Source organism: Cervus canadensis, chromosome X, assembly GCF_019320065.1.
Source record: "Cervus canadensis isolate Bull #8, Minnesota chromosome X, ASM1932006v1, whole genome shotgun sequence".
NCBI classification, from domain to species: domain Eukaryota; kingdom Metazoa; phylum Chordata; class Mammalia; order Artiodactyla; family Cervidae; genus Cervus; species Cervus canadensis.
Genome location: NC_057419.1, coordinates 55270149 through 55292286, shown reverse-complemented (window position 1 = coordinate 55292286; position 22138 = coordinate 55270149). Strand labels below are relative to the sequence as shown.

Genomic DNA, 22138 nt, shown 5'->3' with positions numbered 1-22138 from the left:
TGATCAAATGATGCAAGAGCCAAGAAGTCAGACAGAATGTGCATTTTTGCTCTACTAGAAAAATAAAAACAAAAAAACTCCAAAATATTTTTGTTAATTAAGCAAAGCAGGCTGGAGGAAATGCTCTTGGGCAGACTGCATGGAAAGTATGCTTGCTGGAGGCAGCACACACACAGAGGTTCCAGTGTGCTGCTGCCTGACTAGCTCCACCCTACACCCCCACAATCCACCAGGAGGCCTTGGGGCAATGCCAGCTCAGCCCACCCCCGCATGAGCCTAGCCACAGCAATAGTCTGTTTCAGCTGTCTAGAAACACTTCCTGCCTGAGTGGTCTCTTCTGCAGGTTGCAAATGCTCCTCAAGTGTTCCTAGAAACTGCTGCTTTGGCCAAATAAGTTCATTCCACCCCAACCACTTCCTGGTATGTGTGCATTAGTTTCTCCATTTGTAAAATAGAGGCTGTTGTTCATGCCTCTTACAGAATTACAGTAATATTTTTTAAGACACTGAACTATCTATCACTCCTCAAAAACCAGGTCTGACCCATCCCCACTTCAAGATTTATCTAGGACTCCCATTCTCCATATCAAGTCATCACTGCCATATGAGCTCATTGATTCTGGTGTTCAAAGCTCTTTATTATCTAAGCCTACCCAACCACTCCAGACTTCTCTCCATAACTTCTTTTCCTACCTCTCTGCTCCATCCAAATCTAACAACTTTTTATTCCCTAAAACATGATCCCTGTATTTTCTTGCTGTCTGTGGGGAATGCCCATTCCAGAGATAATTGTTGAATGCCTTCTATATGCCAGGCAGCATTTCAGGCACTGGGGATACAGCAATTAAGACAGACAAAATCCTTGTCCTCAAGGAGCTTACAGTCCAGTAGAGAAAACAGATAAGGGAAAAATAAGCAAAAAAATATATGTCAGTTTGTGAATGAGAAGTGCTACAAAGAAATAGAAAGTAGAGCAAGGGAGATAAAGAGAGGAAAGATGCTGTTTTAGTGATCAAGGATGTCTCTCTGAGGAAATGACATTTGAACAAAGACATAAAACAAGAAAGAGTATAAGATTTGTGAATATCTAGAGGAAGAGTGTTCCAAGCAAAGGCTTTTAAACAGGAGTGTGCTGAAAAAAATTTCAAGAAACAGCAAGGAGGCCTTTGTGGCTAAAGAGGAATGAAAATGGGAAGAGTAGGAAGAGATAGAGATATGGAGGTGACAGTAAGCCAGAAAGCATAGGGCCATGGAGGTCCTGAGAGGACTTTGGCTTTTACTCTGAGTTGAGACAAGAGCCACAGAGAGTTTTGAACAAAGAAGGGACATGGCCTGACTTAAGATTTAATAGGATCTGTCTAATTGCTGTGAAGAGAACAGATAATAAGGCAGCAAGACTTTAAAGAGGGAGGCCAGTTAGTATAAATACTACATTTATCCAAGCAAGAAAGGGCTTCCCTGGTGGCTCAGAGGTAAAGAATCCACCTGCACTGCAGGAGATGTGGGTTCCATCTCTGGGTCTAGATGATCCCTGGAGGAGGAAATGGCAACCCACTCCAGTATTAGTGACTGAGCACACACGCAAGTATTCTTGCCTGGGAAATCTCATGGACAGAGGAGCCTGGCAAGCTACAGTCCATGGGGTCACAAAAGATTTGGATACGACTTAGCAACTAAACAACAACAACAAAACAAGAAATGTTGGTAGTTTAAACTAGAGTAGTAACTGTGAGAGTAGTGAGAAGTAGATTGTTGATGTATCTAAAGATAGGGCCAAAATTCCCTGATGGATTAGGAGTGGAGCATGAGAGGAAGAAGGGAGTCAAGCATGACTCTAAGATTTTCAGTGGAACAACTATTTCCTGAGATAAGGAAAACCAGGGGAGGAGTGGAATTGGGAGATAGGGGAGATACAAGGAACTCAGTTTGGGATATCTTAAGCTTTAGGTGCTTATTGGAAATGCTAGTGAAATGTAAAATAAACAGTATATAGGTCTGGATTTCAGAAGAAAGGTCCATACTAGAGATACAGATTTGGGAGTCATCTGTGTACAAATGATATTTAAAGCCATGGGACTAGATGACCTCACCTACAGAGTGACTGGAGAAAGAATAGAGGAGAGGAAGGGGAGGTCTACAACAGCACCTCAAAGTGTCCCAAAGACTTAGACTCAAGAAGAGAAGGAGCCAATAAAGGAGACTGAAAAGTTGCCATCTGTCCAAATCTTCCTTGATTTGACCTCCCAAACAACCAAGGCTGTCTCCTCTAGGACCTTTTCTGGAAGACTTGGGCTAAGGTACTCCTTCCCTTCTTTGAACTCCATTATATTTCACTACCTTCCTTAGAGCAACAGGAAAAATGTGGGTGAAACAAGTCTGAGTATCTTACCAGTCTCTGAGCCCCCTAAGGTCAAGGTCAAGCCCCCTAAAGTCAAGGTCAAACTTAGATGCCTTTGCAGTAATTTGCATTCCGTTTTCACAATTTTTACAGCCTGTGCTACCCACTGTATTATTTACTTAATACAGTTTCTTTAAATAGATACACTTCTTAATATTACTTGTTAGGCTTATTCTAAGCAACAATATCTATGATCTCATGTGTTCAACATGCTAGTTATATTTTTAATACACATTATAGTAAATATATGGCAACTAAAACAAAAATGTTCAGTTGTAGCCCACCTAAAATTATTTTATGTGCCAAAACAGCGAAATTCATTCAACACTTTGGAAAACATAAAGTCCTAAAACCAATTCCACCACATACCAACTGTGTGGTCTCTATTTCCCCACCTGACAAATGGAGATAAGGATAACTGCTTCACCTGGTTTTATCTCCCAGGCCTCTCCTCTCCTCTCCTACTCTGGCTTCATGGTTTTATTTTGCTCTTTTTCTCTCCCCACTCCCCATCTTCCTCCTCTGCCTTCTTTGTGTATCTCTCTTTATGTCTCTGACCATCTCTTTTTTCCTTTGTTTCTGTCTGTCCTTCCTCTTTTCTGCTCCATTGGGACCATCAACAATAAAGTCTACATTGCAGAAGTCGAAAAGAAGGACCAGGTAAAGAAAATCTATGAAGAAGCCCATCAGCAAGGAAAAATAGCTGCTCATGTAGGCATCAGGTAGGGCTCCATTCAGTCTGAAACATGACAAGTTCATCTTAGATGTGTGATCAGGGGCTTACACACGGTCTCACTTGGCCTCAATCTCTGCCTCTGTAAAGTGGGGACAAGGATCTCTACTTCACAGGATTACATGAAGATGATGTGAGTTAATGAATATCAAAACCTATAAGACAGTAAGTGTTCATTAAATGGGTGTTTTTTCCCCACTTCCACCTTCCTCCCGCCAGCAGGATATGGCTTATTTAAGAATTGGCATCTTCCAGTAAAGTTATGCTCAAGTGAGATTTCTCTAAGTCAAATCCTGTTTTCTAACTGAGTTCTATTCTGCTGGCAGAAATCTATTGTCTTCCTTCAGGGTTTCCTCTCAGCCTCCGAAAGAGCTTAACCAAGGACAGAATAGGTTTGGCTATTGAATACTGAGGAATCAATGCCATATAAATAAGTTTAATCTAAAGCATGGGGGAGGGATGAGTGTGAGGAGTTATTTGAAGAGCAAGAGGTATTGCATATGGAATATTACTCAGCCATTAAAAATAATACATTTGAATCAGTTCTAATGAGGTGGGTGAAACTGGAGCCTATTATACAGAGTGAAGTAAGCCAGAAAGAAAAACACCAATACAGTATACTAATGCATATATATGGAATTTTGAAAGATGGTAATGATAACCCTGTATGTGAGACAGCAAGAGAGACACAGATGTATTAAACAGTCTTTTGAACTCTGTGGGAGAGGGAGAGGGCGAGGGCAGGATGATATGGGAGAATGTCACTGAAACATGTAAATTATCATATGTGAAACAAATCACCAGTCCAGGTTCGACGCATGATACAGGATGCTCGGGGCTGGTGCATTGGGATGCCCTAGAGGGATAGGATGGGGAGGGAGTTGGGAGGGGGGTTCAGGATGGGGAACACATGTACACCCATGGCAGATTCAAGTCAATGTATGGCAACACCAATACAATGTTGTAAAGTAAAATAAATAAATAATTTAATTTTTTAAAAAGAGGTATTGTGTATAAATTGAAACCTCATTTTGTAAAGCAAATCATTAGCCTTTTATTGTTTTATTGTACATTCAGATTGTCACTAACATAGTTTTGCTCTGGGTAAATTGCCTGTAATAAAATTTCTTAGGCAGAATATTTAAAGGGGTGAATGAGAGAGAAAGACAGTTTTAAAAGTAAGTAAATACTCACTGTGGGCGAGGGACTTAGTTGAACTAGAAGTCTGGTCAGTTCTGCTGGAGCCAGAGAGGGGGTCGGAAAATCTAGATCATCTAACAGCTCCACTCACGTTCATGAGATCCATTCTCTGGACCAGTACCAGCTGGTGTTGAGCTTGAGGTCTGGCCAATTGGTGAAAAGGCTGAGTGCAGAGGTTACAGTGCTGGAAAAGACAAGCATTGGATATGTTCATGTATCACCTCTGAGGACAACTTGCATGTGCACCAACACCACACAAGTGTGGGGGCAGCACTATAGGTCAACCATAATAGAGGCCTTTCCTGAAAAGGAACCTGCCCCTTTTCCATCTGCTTACCTCTGATACTACTTCTATCCTAGGTTCCTTTCCCATTCAAGGAGTAGAGGGCATGTTTGAAGTTGAAGACAGTTTGGTTACAAACTTGGTCTCATCTGAACCAACTGTGTGAAATCATTAAGTGCCATATATCCCACACTAGTGATTTCCCTCCAAAATTGTAAAAAGTAGGGAAGGAGTTGCTGGATTGGCTCCATGAAATGATATATTAACAATGCTAGGAGATTCAGAACGCACACTTACTTTCCTCCAGAATTACGACTGAGAATGGGAGGCAATGGGATGACAGTGTGAAGGACAGGCTGCCCCAAAGGATATCTCAAGTCCTATAGGCCAGAGAAACACTGAGACTGCCAGCCTTGCTTCAAACTTCATCTTGAGGCATTTGAAGGCCACACTGGCTACAGCAGAATCGCTATATGAGCTGTCCAAATATGGATTCCTGGGCCTCACCCTCCTGGAGTCTGCATGAGCAGGTTGGGAGGGGCCCAGGAATCTATCTTTATCACCCATTTGTGAGTGAGCTTGATGTCCAATCATATTGGAGAACCAGTGATCTGGGCTAGAGGCCTCCTCTGAGGGACGAGTGGACAGGCACAGAGAAATCATCCATGTTATGTGGCCACTCTCACTAAACTGTTTCGCTTCGAAGGTCCTACCTAATTTGACCCTGCTCACCCAGACAGACAGCATGGAATGCGGAGCGGGGAGACACAGACACAGACCGGGGTTCAAATCCCAGCTTTGACCTTCTGTGAAGGTGAGGCAGCAGGCAAATCGCTCACTGGCTCTCCTTCACTTTTCCCATCTGCGCAATGAGCATGCACAATCTATGGCCCAGGACCACTGTGAGAATTTGAGAAAATTCCTCCCCACAAATCACTGGTACCCAGTAATGAAGAACTGATGATAATTGTAATCCTTAGCATTATCAAGCACTTACTAAGATCCAAGTATGGTTCCAAATGCTTTACATAAATGATCTCACTGAATTTGCACCAACTTTATTTATGAAAGAGGAGCTATTATCCTTCCCAGGCTACAGATGAGGAGTCTGAGGTGTAGAGAGTGTGCAATATGTCAGGGCCACAGCAGCAATTGAGTCCTTGGGACCTGCACTCTTTTTAAACCCTAAGCCATAAATGCAGCTGCCTCCTGCACACTCCTTCTCTATAAGGGTTAAAACAGAGCGCGGAAGAGCAATCCTGTGGAGATCCAACAGAACAAAGACCTCTGAAAGGAATGCGAAGCAAGGGAATGTATTGTAAGCAGGCGCCTAGAGAGTATGGGCGGCTCAGCTCTTGCCCCTAAAGCTTTCTGACAGCCTGTGCAGGAAGGGGGTGGGAGGCAGAATTCCCTAGTTTTCACGTTATCGCGGCGAGGGGGGGGGCGAGGGGCAGGGGGGGCGGAAGCAAGGCACAGAGCATTCTAAATGGACATTTGTCTTGCACTGAATTCCAGAGGAGTTGCATCTTGTGGCCGCTCAGCAAAATCCGGACCAGAAATTACATCTGTGATTTCACGAGGTGGCTAACGGCTTCTTCACACACGTGATTCTGTGAGAGTCAAAAGGCAGAGGGGGGAAGAAAACACATGAAATTCTATCTAGAAGAGAACTTTGCTAGACTGTAAGTTCCCACAGCAGTAAGGGGTGTTGGGGGAGACAGAGGCCCTGTCTGTGTATCTGTCTCTCTCTGCAACGCACACCCCAGGGTCTCTCCGGGAGGAGATCCAGGCTCATGAGGACATGACACTCCTCCAGAGCCTGGGCTCCAGGATGGATGGCAAATGAGCCAGGATGAAGTTGTGAGTGATAGCCAGACTGCCAGAGCCTGGGAGCTGAGTGGGGGCTGGGTCTGTCAGGCTGGGCTTGCTTGGAAGAGGCAGCGTAGAGGGAGCTGATTATAGGTTTGGGAGAAGCATGTGGTATTTGGGCAGGTGGGGTGGGGGCGTTGCAGGCAAAAGGAGCAGCAGGTGGTGCAGAGCTCACTTCTCACCCTCCCTAGATATTGCCCCTTTTGATGTCCCCTTACTTGGCTTTCTGCCTGGTGAACTCTTCATACCACCACCCATGCAGGTGAGGCTGACTCGCTCCCATCCACCAGGATTGAGAGGGGAGAGACCTGTGTCCGAATTACCTTCTGTCCAACACTGCAAGACAAGTCTGCCTTCTCCAGCTCAGGGATGATGGCCAACGTTGTGGTCCAGTATGATGTAGCATTGGAGGATATCACAGGAGACGTGCACGTGAGAGGGCCAGCAGAATGGAAAGTGGGCTCAGGAGTCAGGCAGTCCTGGGAAACAAGGCGCTGGCCTCCACGAGGTACTTGTTTGTTTCTCCCTGGGGATCAGTGAGGACTAGTGCACACGGACAAGATGGTGTGTAGCAACACATGACTTCGCAGCGGGGAGGCACATGTGCCCCAAAGGCTTAGAGACCTGGAACTTGAATTCAAGAAACTGAACTGAACTCCAGGTAAACACACTCCTAAGTGAAGCAAGCCATAGTCCACTCCTAACCAGTCCTTTTAGGAAGGGAAATATTGGCCAGTGATTAGTCTCTCATACTTTCTACAGCTCTGATACTCTCGTGTTCTCTTGGGCTTTCTGGATGTCTCTACATTTTAAAAAGCCTTTTAGCCTCACTTGAGCCATTTGCCTAAACTGGGAGCCCTTAAATTCTGAGCTCACGCACTCACAAAAACAATGCCGAGGTCCCATCCTCTTCCAGAGGAGTAGAGGCTGATCCGGGACCCTTGTCTTGACAACAATTGTGTGGCAGCCTGAGATGTCTGGTCCCAGCCTGCTTGTTCCACAGCACCTCTCACTGCCTCCAGCACACAAACCATCCTTCAGCTGCCCCACACCATGACACACCACACACCATTGTCCCAAAGCACCTGAACCTGCCAAACATCTGTGCCTGAGGATGTGCTCCAACTATCTGCCACCTTGGGAATGTCTTCCCCTTCCCTTCTCCACTGGTGAGTGTCCTCCTCATCCTTGAAGATCGTGCTTCAGGGCCACTTCCATGGTGACCCCACCTCACTTACAATTCCTCTCTCTATTCTGGGCTAATATAGTGCTTTGGTTACACCTCTCCTCATACATTTCCTCATTCATTCATTCATATGTGGACTCACCTCCACCAAGCAGGAAACCACCTCTAGCCGCATCCTGCCTGCACTGACTCTGGGAAATCAGGGTAAATTGGATGCAGCCCCTAGTCTCTCTTTGGAATGTCCCATCCTGAGGTAGCCAGATACATAGAGTTGGAGCCATCATAAAAGGTGCTAAGTGCTGTGTATAAACCTGTAATGGGTTATGTATGGATACTGCTGAGGAGGGTTTCACGGGAGTCTTCCTGCTGAAGCTGGCCTTTAGGTCAGCATAGGAAAACTAACCAGAGTTTACCTTGGCCTGGGCTGACAGGGTGAAGGGAATGACATGCGGAGAGAGGGGAATAGCATGTGCAGAGGCATAGAAGTGTGACAGAAGCCTGTTATGTAGGGGAAAAAAAGAGAATTTGCCCTCTCAGAATAGGAACTGAGGGTGTCATGCTAGTAGAAAGCACCAGAGCCGTAACATGGTATTCTGGGGTGTGCGTGTGTGTGCGTGTGTGTGTGTGTGTGTGTGTACATGCATATGTGTGTAAATTGAGGTGTTTGTCTGCTTTTTCATTCTTTAGTCCTCCCAGCATTGCCTCGAGTAAAGTTGTGGATAGGACAGATGCAACCAGGCATTAGAGTACAACTGATACTCCTCATAGAGTCAGCAAAGAGAGGACCACAGGTTGACTATGGCTCAGATCATGAACTCCTTATTGCACAATTCAGACATAAATCGATAAAAGTAGGAAGAACCACTAGACCATTCATGTATGGCCTAAATCAAATCCCTTACGATTATACAGTGGAAGTGACAAACAGATTCAAGGGATTAGATCTGATAGACACAGTGCCTGAAGAACTATGGACAGAGGTTCATGGCATTTTACAAGAGGCAGTGATCAAGGCCATCCCCAAGGAAATGAAATGCAAAAAGGCAAAATGGTTGTCTGAGGAAACCTTGCAAATAGCTGAGAAAAGAAGAGAAGCTAAAGGCAAAGGAGAAAAGGAAAGCTATACCCATCTGAATGCAAAGTTCCAAAGATGAGCAAGGAGATATAAGAAAGCCTTCCTCAGTGATCAATGCAAAGAAATAGCAGAACCAATGGAATGGGAAAGACTAGAGATCTCTTCCAGAAATTAGAGAAACCAAGGGAACATTTCATGCAAAGATGGGCTCAATAAAGGACAGAAACAGTATGGACCTAACAGAAGGAGATGATATTAAGAAGAGGTGGCAAGAATACACAGAAGAACTATAAAAGAAAGATATTCACGACCCAGATAATCACGATGGTATGATCACTCACCTAGAGCCAGACATCCTGGAATGTGAAGTCAAGTGGGCCTTAGGAAGCATCACTACGAACAAAGCTAGTGGAGGTGATGGAATTGCAATTGAGCTATTTCAAATCCTAAAAGATGATGCTGTGAAAGTGCTGCACTCAATATGCCAGCAAACTTGGAAAACGCAACAGTGGCCTCAGGACTGGCAAAGATCAGTTTTCATTCCATTCCCAAAGAAAGGCAATGCCAAAGAATGCTCAAACTACTGCACAATTGCACTCATCTCACACGCTAGCAATGTAATGCTCAAAATTCTGCAAGCGAGGCTTCAACAGCATGTGAACGGAGAACTTCCAGATGTTCAAGCTGGAAAAGGTGTTCAAACTTCCAGATGTAAAGCTGCCTTTAGAAAAGGCAGAGGAACCAGAGATCAAGTTGCCAACATCCCCTGGATGATAGAAAAAGCAAGAGACCTCCAGAAAAACATCTACTTTTGCTTTATTGACCACTCCAAAACCTTTGACTGTGTGGATCACAACAAACTGGAAAATCCTTAAAGAGATGGGAATACCAGGCCGCCTTAGCTGCCTCCTGAGAAATCTGTACGCAGCTCAAGAAGCAACAGTTAGAACCAGACATGGAGCAACGGACTAGTTCCAAATGGGGAAAAGAGTATGCCAAGGCTGTACATTGTCACCCTGTTTATTTAACATATATACAGATTACATCATGTGAAATGCCAGGCTGGATGAAGCACAAGCTGGAATCAAGATTGCCGGGAGAAATATCAATAACCTCAGATACGCAGATGACACCACCCTTATGGCAGAAAGCGAAGAGGAACTAAAGAGCCTCTTGATGAAAGTGAAGGAGGAGTGAAAAAGCTGGCTTAAAACTCAACATTCAAAAAAAAAAAATTCACAAAACTAAGATCATGGAATCCAGTCCCATCATTTAATGGCAAATAGATGGGGAAACAATGGAAACCGTGACAGACTTTATTTTCTTGGGCTCCAAAATCACGGCAGATGGTGACTGCAGCCACGAAATTAAAAGATGCTTGCTCCTTGGAAGAAAAGCTATCACCAACCTAAACGGCATATTAAAAAGCAGAGATATTACTTTGCCAACAAAGGTCCGTCTAGTCAAAGCTATGGATTTTCCAGTAGTCATGTATAGATGTGAGAGTTGGACCATAAAGAAAGCTGAGCGCTGAAGAATTGATGCTTTTGAACTGTGTTGTTGGAGAAGATGCTTGAGAGTCCCTTTGACTGCCAGGACGTCAAATCAGTCAATCATACAGGAAATCAGTCCTGAATAATATTGGTGCTGAAGCTGAAGTTCCAATACTTTGGCCACCTGATGTGAAGAACTGACTCATTGGAAAATACCCTGATGCTGGGAAAGATTGAAAACAGGAGGAGAAGGGGATGACAGAGGATGAGATGGTCAAATGGCACCACTGGCTTGATGCACATGAGTTTGAGCAAGCTCTAGGAGTTGGCGTTGGAGAGGTAAGCCTGGCATATCGCAGTCCATGGGGTCGCAAAGTGTCAGACACGACTGAGCGACTGAATTGAACTGATACTCCCATCCAGTGTGTGCTCTGATTCCTGCATCCGCCACACAAGAACTCTTCAATCCACCTACCTACCATTTTATTTGAGTATGCCTGCCTTTCAAAGCCCAACACCCTCACTCCATGAACACCTAATCTATTATGCCCACTACTGCCTGGGTTGGGAAACCTGAATTGAATCACACTGATCTTATTTACTGTCTCCAGGTGGAACAGAGGCATGCAAGAATGACACAAGATGAGAAGTGCTTTGTCAATGAATCTTAAGTATGATGGAATCCATTGTGAGGGGTGAGGAGGTCAGAGAGTGCTCCCTAGAGGAAGTAAAGACATACTGTGGTCTTAAAGAATTCAAAGACATGTGCCAGGTTGGGAAGGATGCTCTCAGAGGCAAAGGCAGTCTAGTAAACTGAGGGCTGCATGATACAAAGAATGGAGGTTGGAAAAATCCAGGGATGTGAAGGGAACTACAAGAGGATTGGAGCTCCTGCAGTGTTAATTTGAGGCTCAGGATATGTTCAGAGGTGAGCCTGAAGGCCATGACTGGTGCAGGGGCTTGATAAGGAATATAAAATTTATGTTGAACATGCCCAGGGAGCGAGCCATGGGAGGGAGTGTTGCTATGAGGTTTGTGTTTAGAAACACCAGACCATGCAGCTGCTGCAAAGATGTGTGGAGGGAAGGGACCTCAATAGAAGCAGGGAAACCAGAGGGAAAGAAGTCCTAACTTGGGGCTTTATTAGTTTGGGACAGTGAGGAAGGGTGGACCTGAGACATATCCAGCAGATCAAACCAGCATGGACTTGTGGCTGAATAGATATGAAGAGTGAGGGACACAGGAGGATTCAGGGTGACACTCAGGTTTGTATGTGGACTGAACATGTGCACGATGGTGCCTCTAAGTGACACACACACACAAGGACGGGATGGGAGGAAGGTAATGAATTTGTTTGGGCAGCATACACTGAAGGCTTCAGCCATCCAAGGGAATGGGTCCAGTGGTGAGTGGGTATGAATTTGTGGAGGGGGACGAGTGAAGAGCATTGGACTGGAGAAGGACTTGTGGGGTCAGCAATGGAGATTCATGGGCTGAACCCAAAAGAGCTAGGGAGGTGACCCAGGCAGAATGTCTAGAGCCATAAGAGCAGATCTAGGATGACAGTTGCTAAAGCAGAGCTTCCCAGTCAAGCAGCTACTGATCTCCACAACCCTTGGGATATCCAGCCCCACCAACTGACATCGGGCTGTTCAGGGTTCTAAATGCCCACCACTTCCCCCACTGTGCCACACAAATGTAATTTTCTTTGCATGCCACGACTGACAAATATTAGGCAACACTACGTATGGAACACAGGAAGAACATGGAGCTGAAGAAAGAGACTGAATCCCATGGGCCTGAGAGCCTGGAGGAGAATAAGGAGCTTTTGTCATCTCTGAATCCCAGGGGACAAGATTCTCCTAAGGACCAGAAGTGATTGTCAATTGTGAACTACATCAGGGAGGTGCAGTCTGAGGAGAACTGAAGTACATCCAGTGAGTTTTCAAACCAACTAGTCATTGCTGCCTTTGGTGAGAGAAGGATCAGTGGTGAGGGTGGGACCTAGGCTCCAGTAGGCAGTGGAGTAAACTGGAGATGAGAAGACCATTACAGCTGTGAGTTCGTTACCTCGGCATGCTACCAGGAAGAAAGGAGCTGGTTTGAAGTTTGGGTGGGATCGGGATGAATGGAGGTTGTCTTAGTGGGTGGAAAAGACAGCAACGTTTTTAAATTCTAAAGAAGACCCAGTCGGGTGCATGGGTAGGGTTGGACAGTAGGAGTCAGGCTCCTGTTAGGTCCTGGAGGCTGGGCATGCACGGGGTCAGGGAAGGATTGTTTTGTCTTTCAGTAGAGGGATGAGGCATAAAGGCATGCGGACCTTGTGCAAGAGTGGAGCGTGCAGTCCAAGGGACATGTCCTGGTGCCCTTAGTGTTCTCCTGTGGAGGGAAGGGAGACGGTTCCTGAGAACAGTGTGGCATGATAGCTGAAGGGAGTGTGAGAGGTAATGCTGCTGGTTTATAAGATGTGAGGTGTGGCACCACCAGTGAACCTGGGTGCATGGAGAGATGGGATGTGATTTTCCCAGAAGCTCTCACCTACACAGGTATGGGAAGAACATGGAAAGACAGCTAGACTCTGCCTGTTGCTTGGGCAGTTTCAGGGTGTTTGACTCAGGCCTTGGGGGACTGCTGTAGTGTGCAAGGGAAAAGTGCAGACAGAGCCTAAACTTGTGCTTGTGAATTAATTAAAAGGCTGGCATGGAGGGGAAGAGCAGGATGTCCTCCCATCTTCCTTCCTTCTCTCCACTCCCAGTCCTGCCCTCCAAGAGGGGAGGAGATAGTGTGTCTAGCTTTGTGATCAGAGAATGCCTGAATGTCTGAGAGGAGAATGAGCTGGTTATCCTGGGGCAGAGCCTGCTTCAGGCTTCTGGGCAGGACAGACCCTCTGCAAGCCTATACTTCCTTAGGCTGAGCTGCCACTGGTCCTGGGGGCCCTCCCAACTTCCCTCTCCCTTTCCCTCAACTGTCCCAGGCCCCAGGCTCTGCAGAAAGAGAGATGGAGTGGGGGAAGGGGGTCAGCAGCCAATCACATACCTGATAGCCCAAGGCATCTGCACCTGGTCTAACCAATCCCTTCTGAACAAACTGCTCACTCAGCCTCTGCTCCCTCCTCCCCTCCCTGCTCTGCCCAGCAACAGCAGAAAGGAGGCTGAAGGAGGAGAGGGAGGCCCTGCAAACTCCCAGCCCCTGGCAGCAGTGGAGCTGGGCCTCAGACTCACTCTATAGAGAGAGGTTGAAACAGTATTTACAGTTCCTGGAGCCCAGGCAAATAGTCCCTCGGGGCCCTCAAGACTGTACAAGCCCAGCTCTCACAGACAGGAACTCACATATTATAGAGATCCTGATCCTTGGAGCCTTTGGCCTCAAGCCAGTCATTCTCTCTGCACTCAGGGGCAGGCCCTGGGCTGGCAGTCTGACCAGCAGAGATACATAGTTCTGCTGGAGGAGACAGACATTGAGCAAGCAATTCCACAAATGCCTGTTTAATGGCAGCAGTGATAAGGCCTAGGAAGGAAAAGAGTAGAGTTTTATGTAGCAAAATAAGAGAGGACTTGATTTAGACGCTTTCACAGTTTATGTTGATTTCAGTTCTGTTTTCCTCAGATTTACAACGGCTATTTTATTCATGACTTTGCACCCAGAGGCCTTCCAACCTGTTGGTAAAAATGTGGAGTTTGTTTTCGATGTGAGTAGCTCCATGTGTGATACCAAGATGAAGCAGGTAACAGGGACTCTGGGGGTCTTTTGTAGCTTTTGATTTAGAAAACTCAGAAAGCAGAGTGCTGGATCAGTGGTTCCCTGAGACCGGACTCCCTGCCATCCCATCACCCTTCGACCTTATAGGCCTAGGCCTACCTTAGTGTCTTGGTTCCTTAACAATTAGGACCTTCATAGACATGGAGCCCAGTATGACTAATATGCCAAGGATTCTAATGTGAAAAGTGGACAACATGCACGAACAGATGGGAAATTTAACCAGAGAGATTTACACTAAGAAAATTTATAAGAAGGCTTGAAATATAAAACACTGTAACAAGAATGAAAAATGCTTTTTATGGCTCATCAGGGAACTGAACATTGCCAAAGAAAGAATCAGTGAACTTGAAGATATGAGAATAGAAACTTCCCAAACTGAAAAACAAATAGAAAAGAGAATGAAAAAAATAAAAAAGAAAACCAACAGAATATCCAAAAGCTATGTACTTGTACAAAAGTATAACATGTTTAATGGGAATACCATAAGGAGAAGAAAGAATGTTGCAGAAGAAATATTTGAAGGATTAACAGGCACAGATTTTCCAAATAACAAATGACCTCCATCAAATCAGAGGTCCTTGAAGCTCAGAGCACACTAAGCAGGATAAATACTAAAAGATGTGCATGGAGGCATATGCAGAAAATCAAAGACAAAGAGAAATCCTGAAAAAGCCCACAGAAAATATTATCTTTCTTATAGAGGAACAAAGATAAGAATTACATTGAATTTCTCTTGAGAAACCATGCAAGGAAAAAGAGAGGGTAGTGAAATATTTAAAGTGTTGAAGGAGAAAACCACCCAATTTGACAACAAAATTGTCCTTCCAAAATGAAAAATAAAAACTTTATCAGCCAAACCAATATTGAGAGAATTCTCACCAGTAGACCTGTCTTGCACAGCTAAATGTTAAAAGAAATTCTTCAGAGAAGGAAAATGAGATAGCTCAGATACTTGGATCTACATAAAGAAAGGAAGATTGTTAGTGAAATAATAAATAAAGGTAAAGTAATATATTTTATTTTTAAACTAATTGATCTAACAGATAACAATTTACTCAATAATTAGAGCAACTGTGTATTCAGTGATTATAGCTTTTTGATAAGTGAAATTAATGACAGCAGTGCTATAAGGGACAAAAGAAAGGAATTGGACTACTCTGTCACAAGGTACTTGAACTATGCATGAAGTTGTAAAGTGTTATTTAAATGTGGACTTGGATTAACTGTAAAGGCATATTGTAAACTCTAGGGCAACCACTAAGAAATTTTCTTAACATAATGGATATGCTAAGAGACGAGAGAAAACAAGACCATATAAAACACTCAATTAAAATCAAAGAAGTCAGAAAAAAGAGTAAGAGACAAAGCAACAAAGGGAAATGAAGAGAAAGCAGTGTTAAAATATAGCAAATATTAATCTAGCTATATCAGTAATCATTTTAATGATGACTTGTCTAAATATACCAGTTAAAAGATAGAAGCTGTTAGTGTCAATTAAAAGAAAACAAAACAAAAGAACCAACTATATGTTTTCTACTAGAAACCCATTTTAAATATAAAGACACAGATAGATTAAAAGTAACAGGATGGAACCATATGCTATGCTAACACTAACCCAAAGAAAGCTGAACAGCTATATTAATTTCAGACCAAGTACACTTCAGAGCAAGATAATTGTCAAGATTAAGAAGTGCATTATATTATGGAAAAAGGTTGAGTCTCCAAGAAAACATAATAATCCTTACTGTGTATCCAATTGAAATTACAGTGTCAAAATATATGTGGCAAAAATGAATAGAACTGCAAGAAGAAATAGAAAAATCATTCATATAGTTGGAGACTTCAATTTCCTCATATTAGACATGGACATATCCAGCAGACAGAAAATCCGTAAGGACACTGTTGAACTGAATAGCACCATCAATTAATTGGATCTAACTGACATCTATACAATGCTTCATCCAACAATACACATTGGCCCCAAGCTCACATGGAACATTTGCCAAAACAGTCTACATTGTGGGTCATAAAACACACCTTAACAAATTTAAAATAATATAAATCATACAAACTATGCTCTCAGACTAAATGGAATAAAACTGGAAATCAGCAACAGAAAGACAGCTGGAAAATCTCCAAATAGTAGGAGATTAAGCAACACACTTCTAAAAACATAATCTGTCCCTGGATAACAGGAGATTCTTAGGAAAAGTCATCCTTTATGTGTCAGTCCTCTCAATGGAATTAAGAATATGGTGCTCAGCTTCTGATCCCAGAATGTGTGACCTATCCCATCTTATGGCAGGAAAACTTGTTACCTACTTAGGAGCATTCAAGGCATCTTCTATCAGTTTAAGATGTAGAGAGAAAGGCAAGGCACAAGTTCTACATGTGGTTTCTAGAATCCACACATATATAAAAGATTATGCCTTAAATCACTGGATTTAACACCTCCAAAATACACATTTGAGTCCCTGGTCCATCAGTGACTAGCCACTTCACTCTCTGAGCCTCAATGTCATCACTTGTAAGATGAGGATATTATTAGCATCTTGTTTGTTGTGTTGCTGTGAAGATAAAATGAGGTTATGCACCTAAACTACAGTGCCAGGAACATAGCAAGTATCCTATAAATGGTACCTAATACTAGAACCTACATACTATATTCCTTGAGTCTAGCCCTATACTAAATACATCATGGAGAAGGGAGCCAAGGGGAAGTAGCATTCTAAGCCCTGTTCTCAGAAGACACAGTATCTGTATGGAGGATGAAAATATTCCACGTAAGATAATCAGCAAATAGCCTGGGACAGAGAATGTCTGGGTGTGAAAGGCATTGATCAGAGTAGGCAGTCAAGGAAGGGCTGCCCAGAGAAAGAACAACTGAAGTAACTGTGAAGCTATAAATAAATAAAGAGCAAAGTTGTGGAGATGAAATGGAATCTAGGTTAGCTGGGGGCTGGTGAGAAGACCACCCTGGAAGAAACAGATGGTAATGTAGAAGAACAGATTAGAGAGAACAGAAACCAAAGCATGCAAAATTATTGATGTGTTAGTCGTCAGTCATGTCTGACTTTTTTGCAACCACTGTAGCCCACCATGCCCCTCTATCCATGGAATACTCCAGGCAAGAATAATGGAGTGGGTAGTCATTCCCTTCTCCAGGGGATCCAACACTATTAAACTTTAGGGCAGCCCTGGAATCATTGAATTCTGGGTCATGGGGTTCAGAAACCATAGGAACACATGAATCCTAGTGCTCTGAAAGCACAGAGCTTGAACCTTCTAGACCACTACAGTCCAGCAGAACTTTTTTGATGCTGGAAATGTTCTAAAAGTATGTACTTTTAGATGTACTAATTTACTCTCCAATACAGTAGCTGCTGTCCACATGTGGTTATTGAACCCTTGAAATGTGGCTACTGCAAGGGAAGAAACAGAATTTTGATTCTTTCTTCAATTTTAGCTAACATACATTTTGTTAGTTAAAAATACTGCAAAGGTAAACATTAGTTAAATGCTGACAAATATTAGTCTAGTCAAAGCTATGGTTTTTCCAGTAGTCATGTGTGGATGTGAGAGTTGGACCATAAAGAAGGCTGAGCACAGAAGAATTGATACTTTTGAACTGTGGTGTTGGAGAAGACTCTTGAGAGTCCCTTGGACTGCAAAGAGATCAAACCAGTCAATCCTAAAGAAAATTAACCCTGAATAGTCACTGGAAGATTGGTGCTGAAGCTCCAATACTTTGGCCACCTGATGTGAAGAGCCAACTCAGAAAAGACCCTGATGCTGGGAGAGATTGAGAGCAGGAGGAGAAGGGGATGACAGAGGACGAGATGGTTGGATGGCATCACTGACTCAATGGACATGAGTTTGAGCAATCTCAGGGAGACGGTGATGGACAGGGAAGCCTGGCATGCTGCAGCCCATGGGGTCGCAAAGAGTCGGACATTACTGAGTGACTGAACAACAACAATGTACATTTATATTTAAATAACTACATGTGGCTAGCAGTTACCATTGGACAGTGCAGTTCTAAGCTTTGAGCCATTAGAGCCTATAGAGCATTTTGACTTAGGTCTTAGGACTTCTAGATTTACCGAGTGCTAGAGTCAGAAATAGATGGGGAAACAGTGGAAACAGTGTCAGACTTTATTTTGGGGGGCTCCAAAATAACTGCAGATGGTGATTGCAGCCATGAAATTAAAAGACGCTTACTCCTTGGAAGGAAAGTTATGACCAACCTAGATAGCATATTAAAAAGCAGAGACATTACTTTGCCAACAAAGGTCCACCTAGTCAAGGCTATGGTTTTTCCAGTCGTCATGTATGGATGTGAGAGTTGGACTGTGAAGAAAGCTGAGCACCGAAGAATTGATGCTTTTGAACTGTGGTGTTGGAGAAGACCCTTGAGAGTCCCTTGGACTGCAAGGAGATCCAACCAGTCCATCCTGAAGGAGATCAGTCCTGGGTGTTCATTGGAAAGACTGATGCTGAAGCTGAAACTCCAATACTTTGGCCACCTCATGCGAAGAGTTGACTCATTGGAAAAGACCCTGATGCTGGGAGGGATTGGGGGCAGGACAGGGGACGACAGAGGATGAGATAGCTGGACGGCATCACTGACTCGATAGGCATGAGTTTGAGTAAACTCCGGGAGTCGGTGATGGACAGGGAGGCCTGGCATGCTGTGATTCATGGGGTCACAAAGAGTCGGACATGACTGAGCGACTGAACTGAACTGAACTGAGAGTCAGAAAATGTTAAAACCATACAACACTTAGACCTCAATACTTTGTATAGAAAGTGCCTTTCAGTCTTGAGCAAGACCTCAAGTCTTGGTCCATCTCCTTTACTTCATCTATATCCTACAGACTAAAAAGGCAATGAATGTTATCCTTGGTAACCTGTGGGCCAGTGACTACTTCAACATCACCTCCTTTTCTTACACAGTGTCTGCAAAGCTGGAGGCTCCATCCAAGCCACCATCCAGAATGTTCACAGTACTACGGACTACCTGGGCCATATGGAAGATGCTGGTTGTAAGTGTTAGACCTATCGACCCAAATTGGCAGACTCTGGTGACATGGGAAATTCTCCCATCATTCACCCATCCACTTTACCTCTCATAATGTCTGAAATATCACTTTTACATTTTACACAAATATCTTCCTTCATCTGTCTGTGCTTCTTTGCCTAACAGAAAGAGCACAGCTAATTCTCCATGTATTTTAGGGCATATTCCTTTTTGGGGCTGAGTTTCCTCCTCGTAAAGCATTTACTCAAAATAATTTGCTAAAACTTTCGTTTCATATTTTATCAATAATCTAGATATTTATTTCTAAGTATTTTGAGTAAGCTTCTGCCCTGATTTTGGCTTTTGATCAATCCTCTCTCAGACAGTTACTGAAGTATCCCCCTCCCACCACCTCCTGACCATGCAGCCCCTTCTTCCCCTGTAGCATAGAGGTGGGGATGCTATCCTTGAGGAGCTGCCAATCTGACTAGAGAATAAGACATCCCCCAGGAAACAGGCAAAGCAATCTGAGACAGGGAGTGATAAAAGCCAAGGACATGTGGGACCCACTGTCAGATCTCAGGAAGTTTGTGTGGGTGTGGGGAGTTGGGAAGGATAAACAGCGGAAACAGTCTGAGCAAAGATAAGGAGATGTGACTGAGCCTGGGAGGTTGACGAAGTGCTCAGTGTGTCTGGAATGGGGGTAGAAATTACTAGAAAAGGTGGTCTCACAGTCTGCTCTCCAATTAGAGACTGACATCAACACGGCTCTGCTGGCAGCTGCTTCAGTGCTGAAGCATAGCAACCAGGAGCTTGGGAGAAGGCCCAGTGTGGGGGAGGATCCCTCTCATCATCTTCCTGATAGATGGGAAGCCCACAGCTGGGGTGACAACTTCCAGTGTGATCCTCTCTAACATCCATCAGGCACCAAGCAACAAAGTGGCCCTTTTCAGCTTGGCCTTTGGGAATGATGCTGACTTCCCACTGCTGTGTTGTTTGTCCCTAGAGAACTGAGGAGCAGCCTGGCACATATACGAAGACACCAGTGCAGCCCCTACAGCCAGAAGGCCTCTATGAAGCAATCTCCATGTCTCTGCTGGCAGATATGCATCTGGACTACCTGGGTGGCTTGACTGGGGCCTCTCCTTGGGCCATTTTCCCCAACTACTTTGGTGGTTCAGGGCCTGTAGTGGCAGGCGAAGTGCAGCTAGGCAAGTAGGAACTAAACATCCACCTGAAAGCCCATGGCCCCAGGGATCAGCTTCTATGGCCTGCCATAGTGAAGTGGCTGCCAACAGCAGCCAGAAGGCCTTTGGTTGCCCAGAGGAGCCAGCCCCCAATGTAGCCCACTTCATACATTGCCTTTGGGCCTACATCACCATTACAGAGCTACTGAAGGCATGCTTCCAGGCTTGTGATGCCAGCACTCACCACATGCTGGCTGCCAAAGTCCTCAATCTGTCCCCTTAACAAAATTTTGTCACACCTCTGACTTTACTGGTCATGGCACAACCCAAAGAAGCCAGTGGGAAAGCCAGGAAACAGACTACCACAGATGGACCAGGCACCATCATGCCCTTAGTCATAGCCTAGGGGCAGGCACAACCCAGCCAACCTAGTGCCCTTGGTTTCTCCCAAATAAAAGCTTGTGAAACCAAAGCTCTACTTATCCTCAACTACTCATCTCTACAAAGAAGATGCCCAGTTCCAAGGAATTAAGGCCACTGGGTCAGAGCCCTAGTACCCCATACACCCTTGCATACCCAAAGCCCCAAATTCCAGCATAACAGGATTCTGGAACCTCGGCTCAGCCAAAATTTAGGACAAAACCTCCTCTCATTGTGCTCTCAAATTTTGGTGCCCTATTGCTTCTGAAGTCCAGCACACCATTACATCAGAACCTTGGTACTATATTAGCTATGAATTCAAGACACAAGTCCCACCTCTGAATTCTAGCATTCTAGCCCATCCCCAAACTGGCCCTATGAAACATGCTACTCTGCTGTATTCCAAACCTGGTGCTCCATTACAACCTAAACGAGATGCCTCATCACTCCTGCAACCTGAGGTACTTATACCACAATCAACTAAAAGCCTGTCACAGCCCAGGCCTGAATTCTCCACACATCAGATCCTCAAATACCCACCACACACCGCAGCAAGGGCTCTTGCTCCTAAGACCCCAAACAACATGCCATATCCTAGACCTGGGATCCTCTTACCTAAGACCCCTAAAATTCCATTACCTCTTAAACCTAGTGCTCCCCCTCACCAACCTTCCCTCAGTTTATCACTTTCCAATCTAGGACACCAACTCCTAATAAACCCAAAATCCCATTACCTTCCAGGCCTGCCAAGCTCAGGCCCCCACCTCCAGAGGCTTTGCATACTCCCAAGCACAGTCTCAAGTCTCACAAGTCCCAGCAGTACCATGACCATTTCTGCCCTTGGAGAATTCATCATTACTCCCTTTCATCCCACCCTACCCTCTCTGCTGCCCCCTGAAAGGCTCTGGCATCAGCATGACCTGTTGCCAGAGCCCCAAAGCACCACCTGTGTCTATGAACAAGAGGTCCAGCCACACGGGAATAGAGAATAGAGAGCACTAAGAACCAGAAGCCCGTGCAGATTTTCATGATTTAAGCCACTTGCTTGCTTTGAGACTTTAAACGAGATACTTGACTTCTCTGGGCTTCAGCACATAGGCACAGAATTAGAGGCCATGGGAGAGAAGGGATGTTAAGACTGGGAAATGCACAGAAACAAAATGGCCAAGCTGTGGCTTTGACATTTGCTTTGTTGGACAAGAGACTTGCTTATGCTTCACAAGCAGAGAAGGGATGTGGGGTTATAAATGGGAGCACCCCTGGGCAAGGTAGGTCTGATTGGTTGTCTTGTGCTCCATAAACAGCCCTGCTTTTTTTTTTTCCATTTATTTTTATTAGTTGGAGGCTAATTACTTCACAACATTGCAGTGGGTTTTGTCATACATTGACATGAATCAGCCATGGATTTACATGTATTCCCCATCCCGATCCCCCCTCCCACCTCCCTCTCCACCAGATTCCTCTGGGTCTTCCCAGTGTACCAGGCCCGAGCACTTGTCTCATGCATCCCACCTGG

General features: G+C 44.6%; 1 protein-coding gene across 1 annotated transcript in view; it reads left to right on the top strand.

The window, feature by feature from the left end:
- The window catches only part of ITIH6 (inter-alpha-trypsin inhibitor heavy chain family member 6), a 34182-nt gene that overhangs the window by 5356 nt on the left and 6688 nt on the right, over positions 1–22138 (top strand). The window contains 19 exon segments of the mRNA XM_043459745.1: positions 3009–3119; positions 3221–3263; positions 4449–4563; positions 6718–6914; positions 13843–13890; positions 13892–13960; positions 18873–18954; positions 18957–19040; positions 19766–19848; positions 19850–20068; positions 20070–20280; positions 20283–20591; positions 20594–20626; positions 20629–20695; positions 20697–20941; positions 20944–21315; positions 21318–21405; positions 21407–21587; positions 21824–21890. Coding sequence (XP_043315680.1) covers positions 3009–3119; positions 3221–3263; positions 4449–4563; positions 6718–6914; positions 13843–13890; positions 13892–13960; positions 18873–18954; positions 18957–19040; positions 19766–19848; positions 19850–20068; positions 20070–20280; positions 20283–20591; positions 20594–20626; positions 20629–20695; positions 20697–20941; positions 20944–21315; positions 21318–21405; positions 21407–21587; positions 21824–21890 — 2624 coding nt within the window.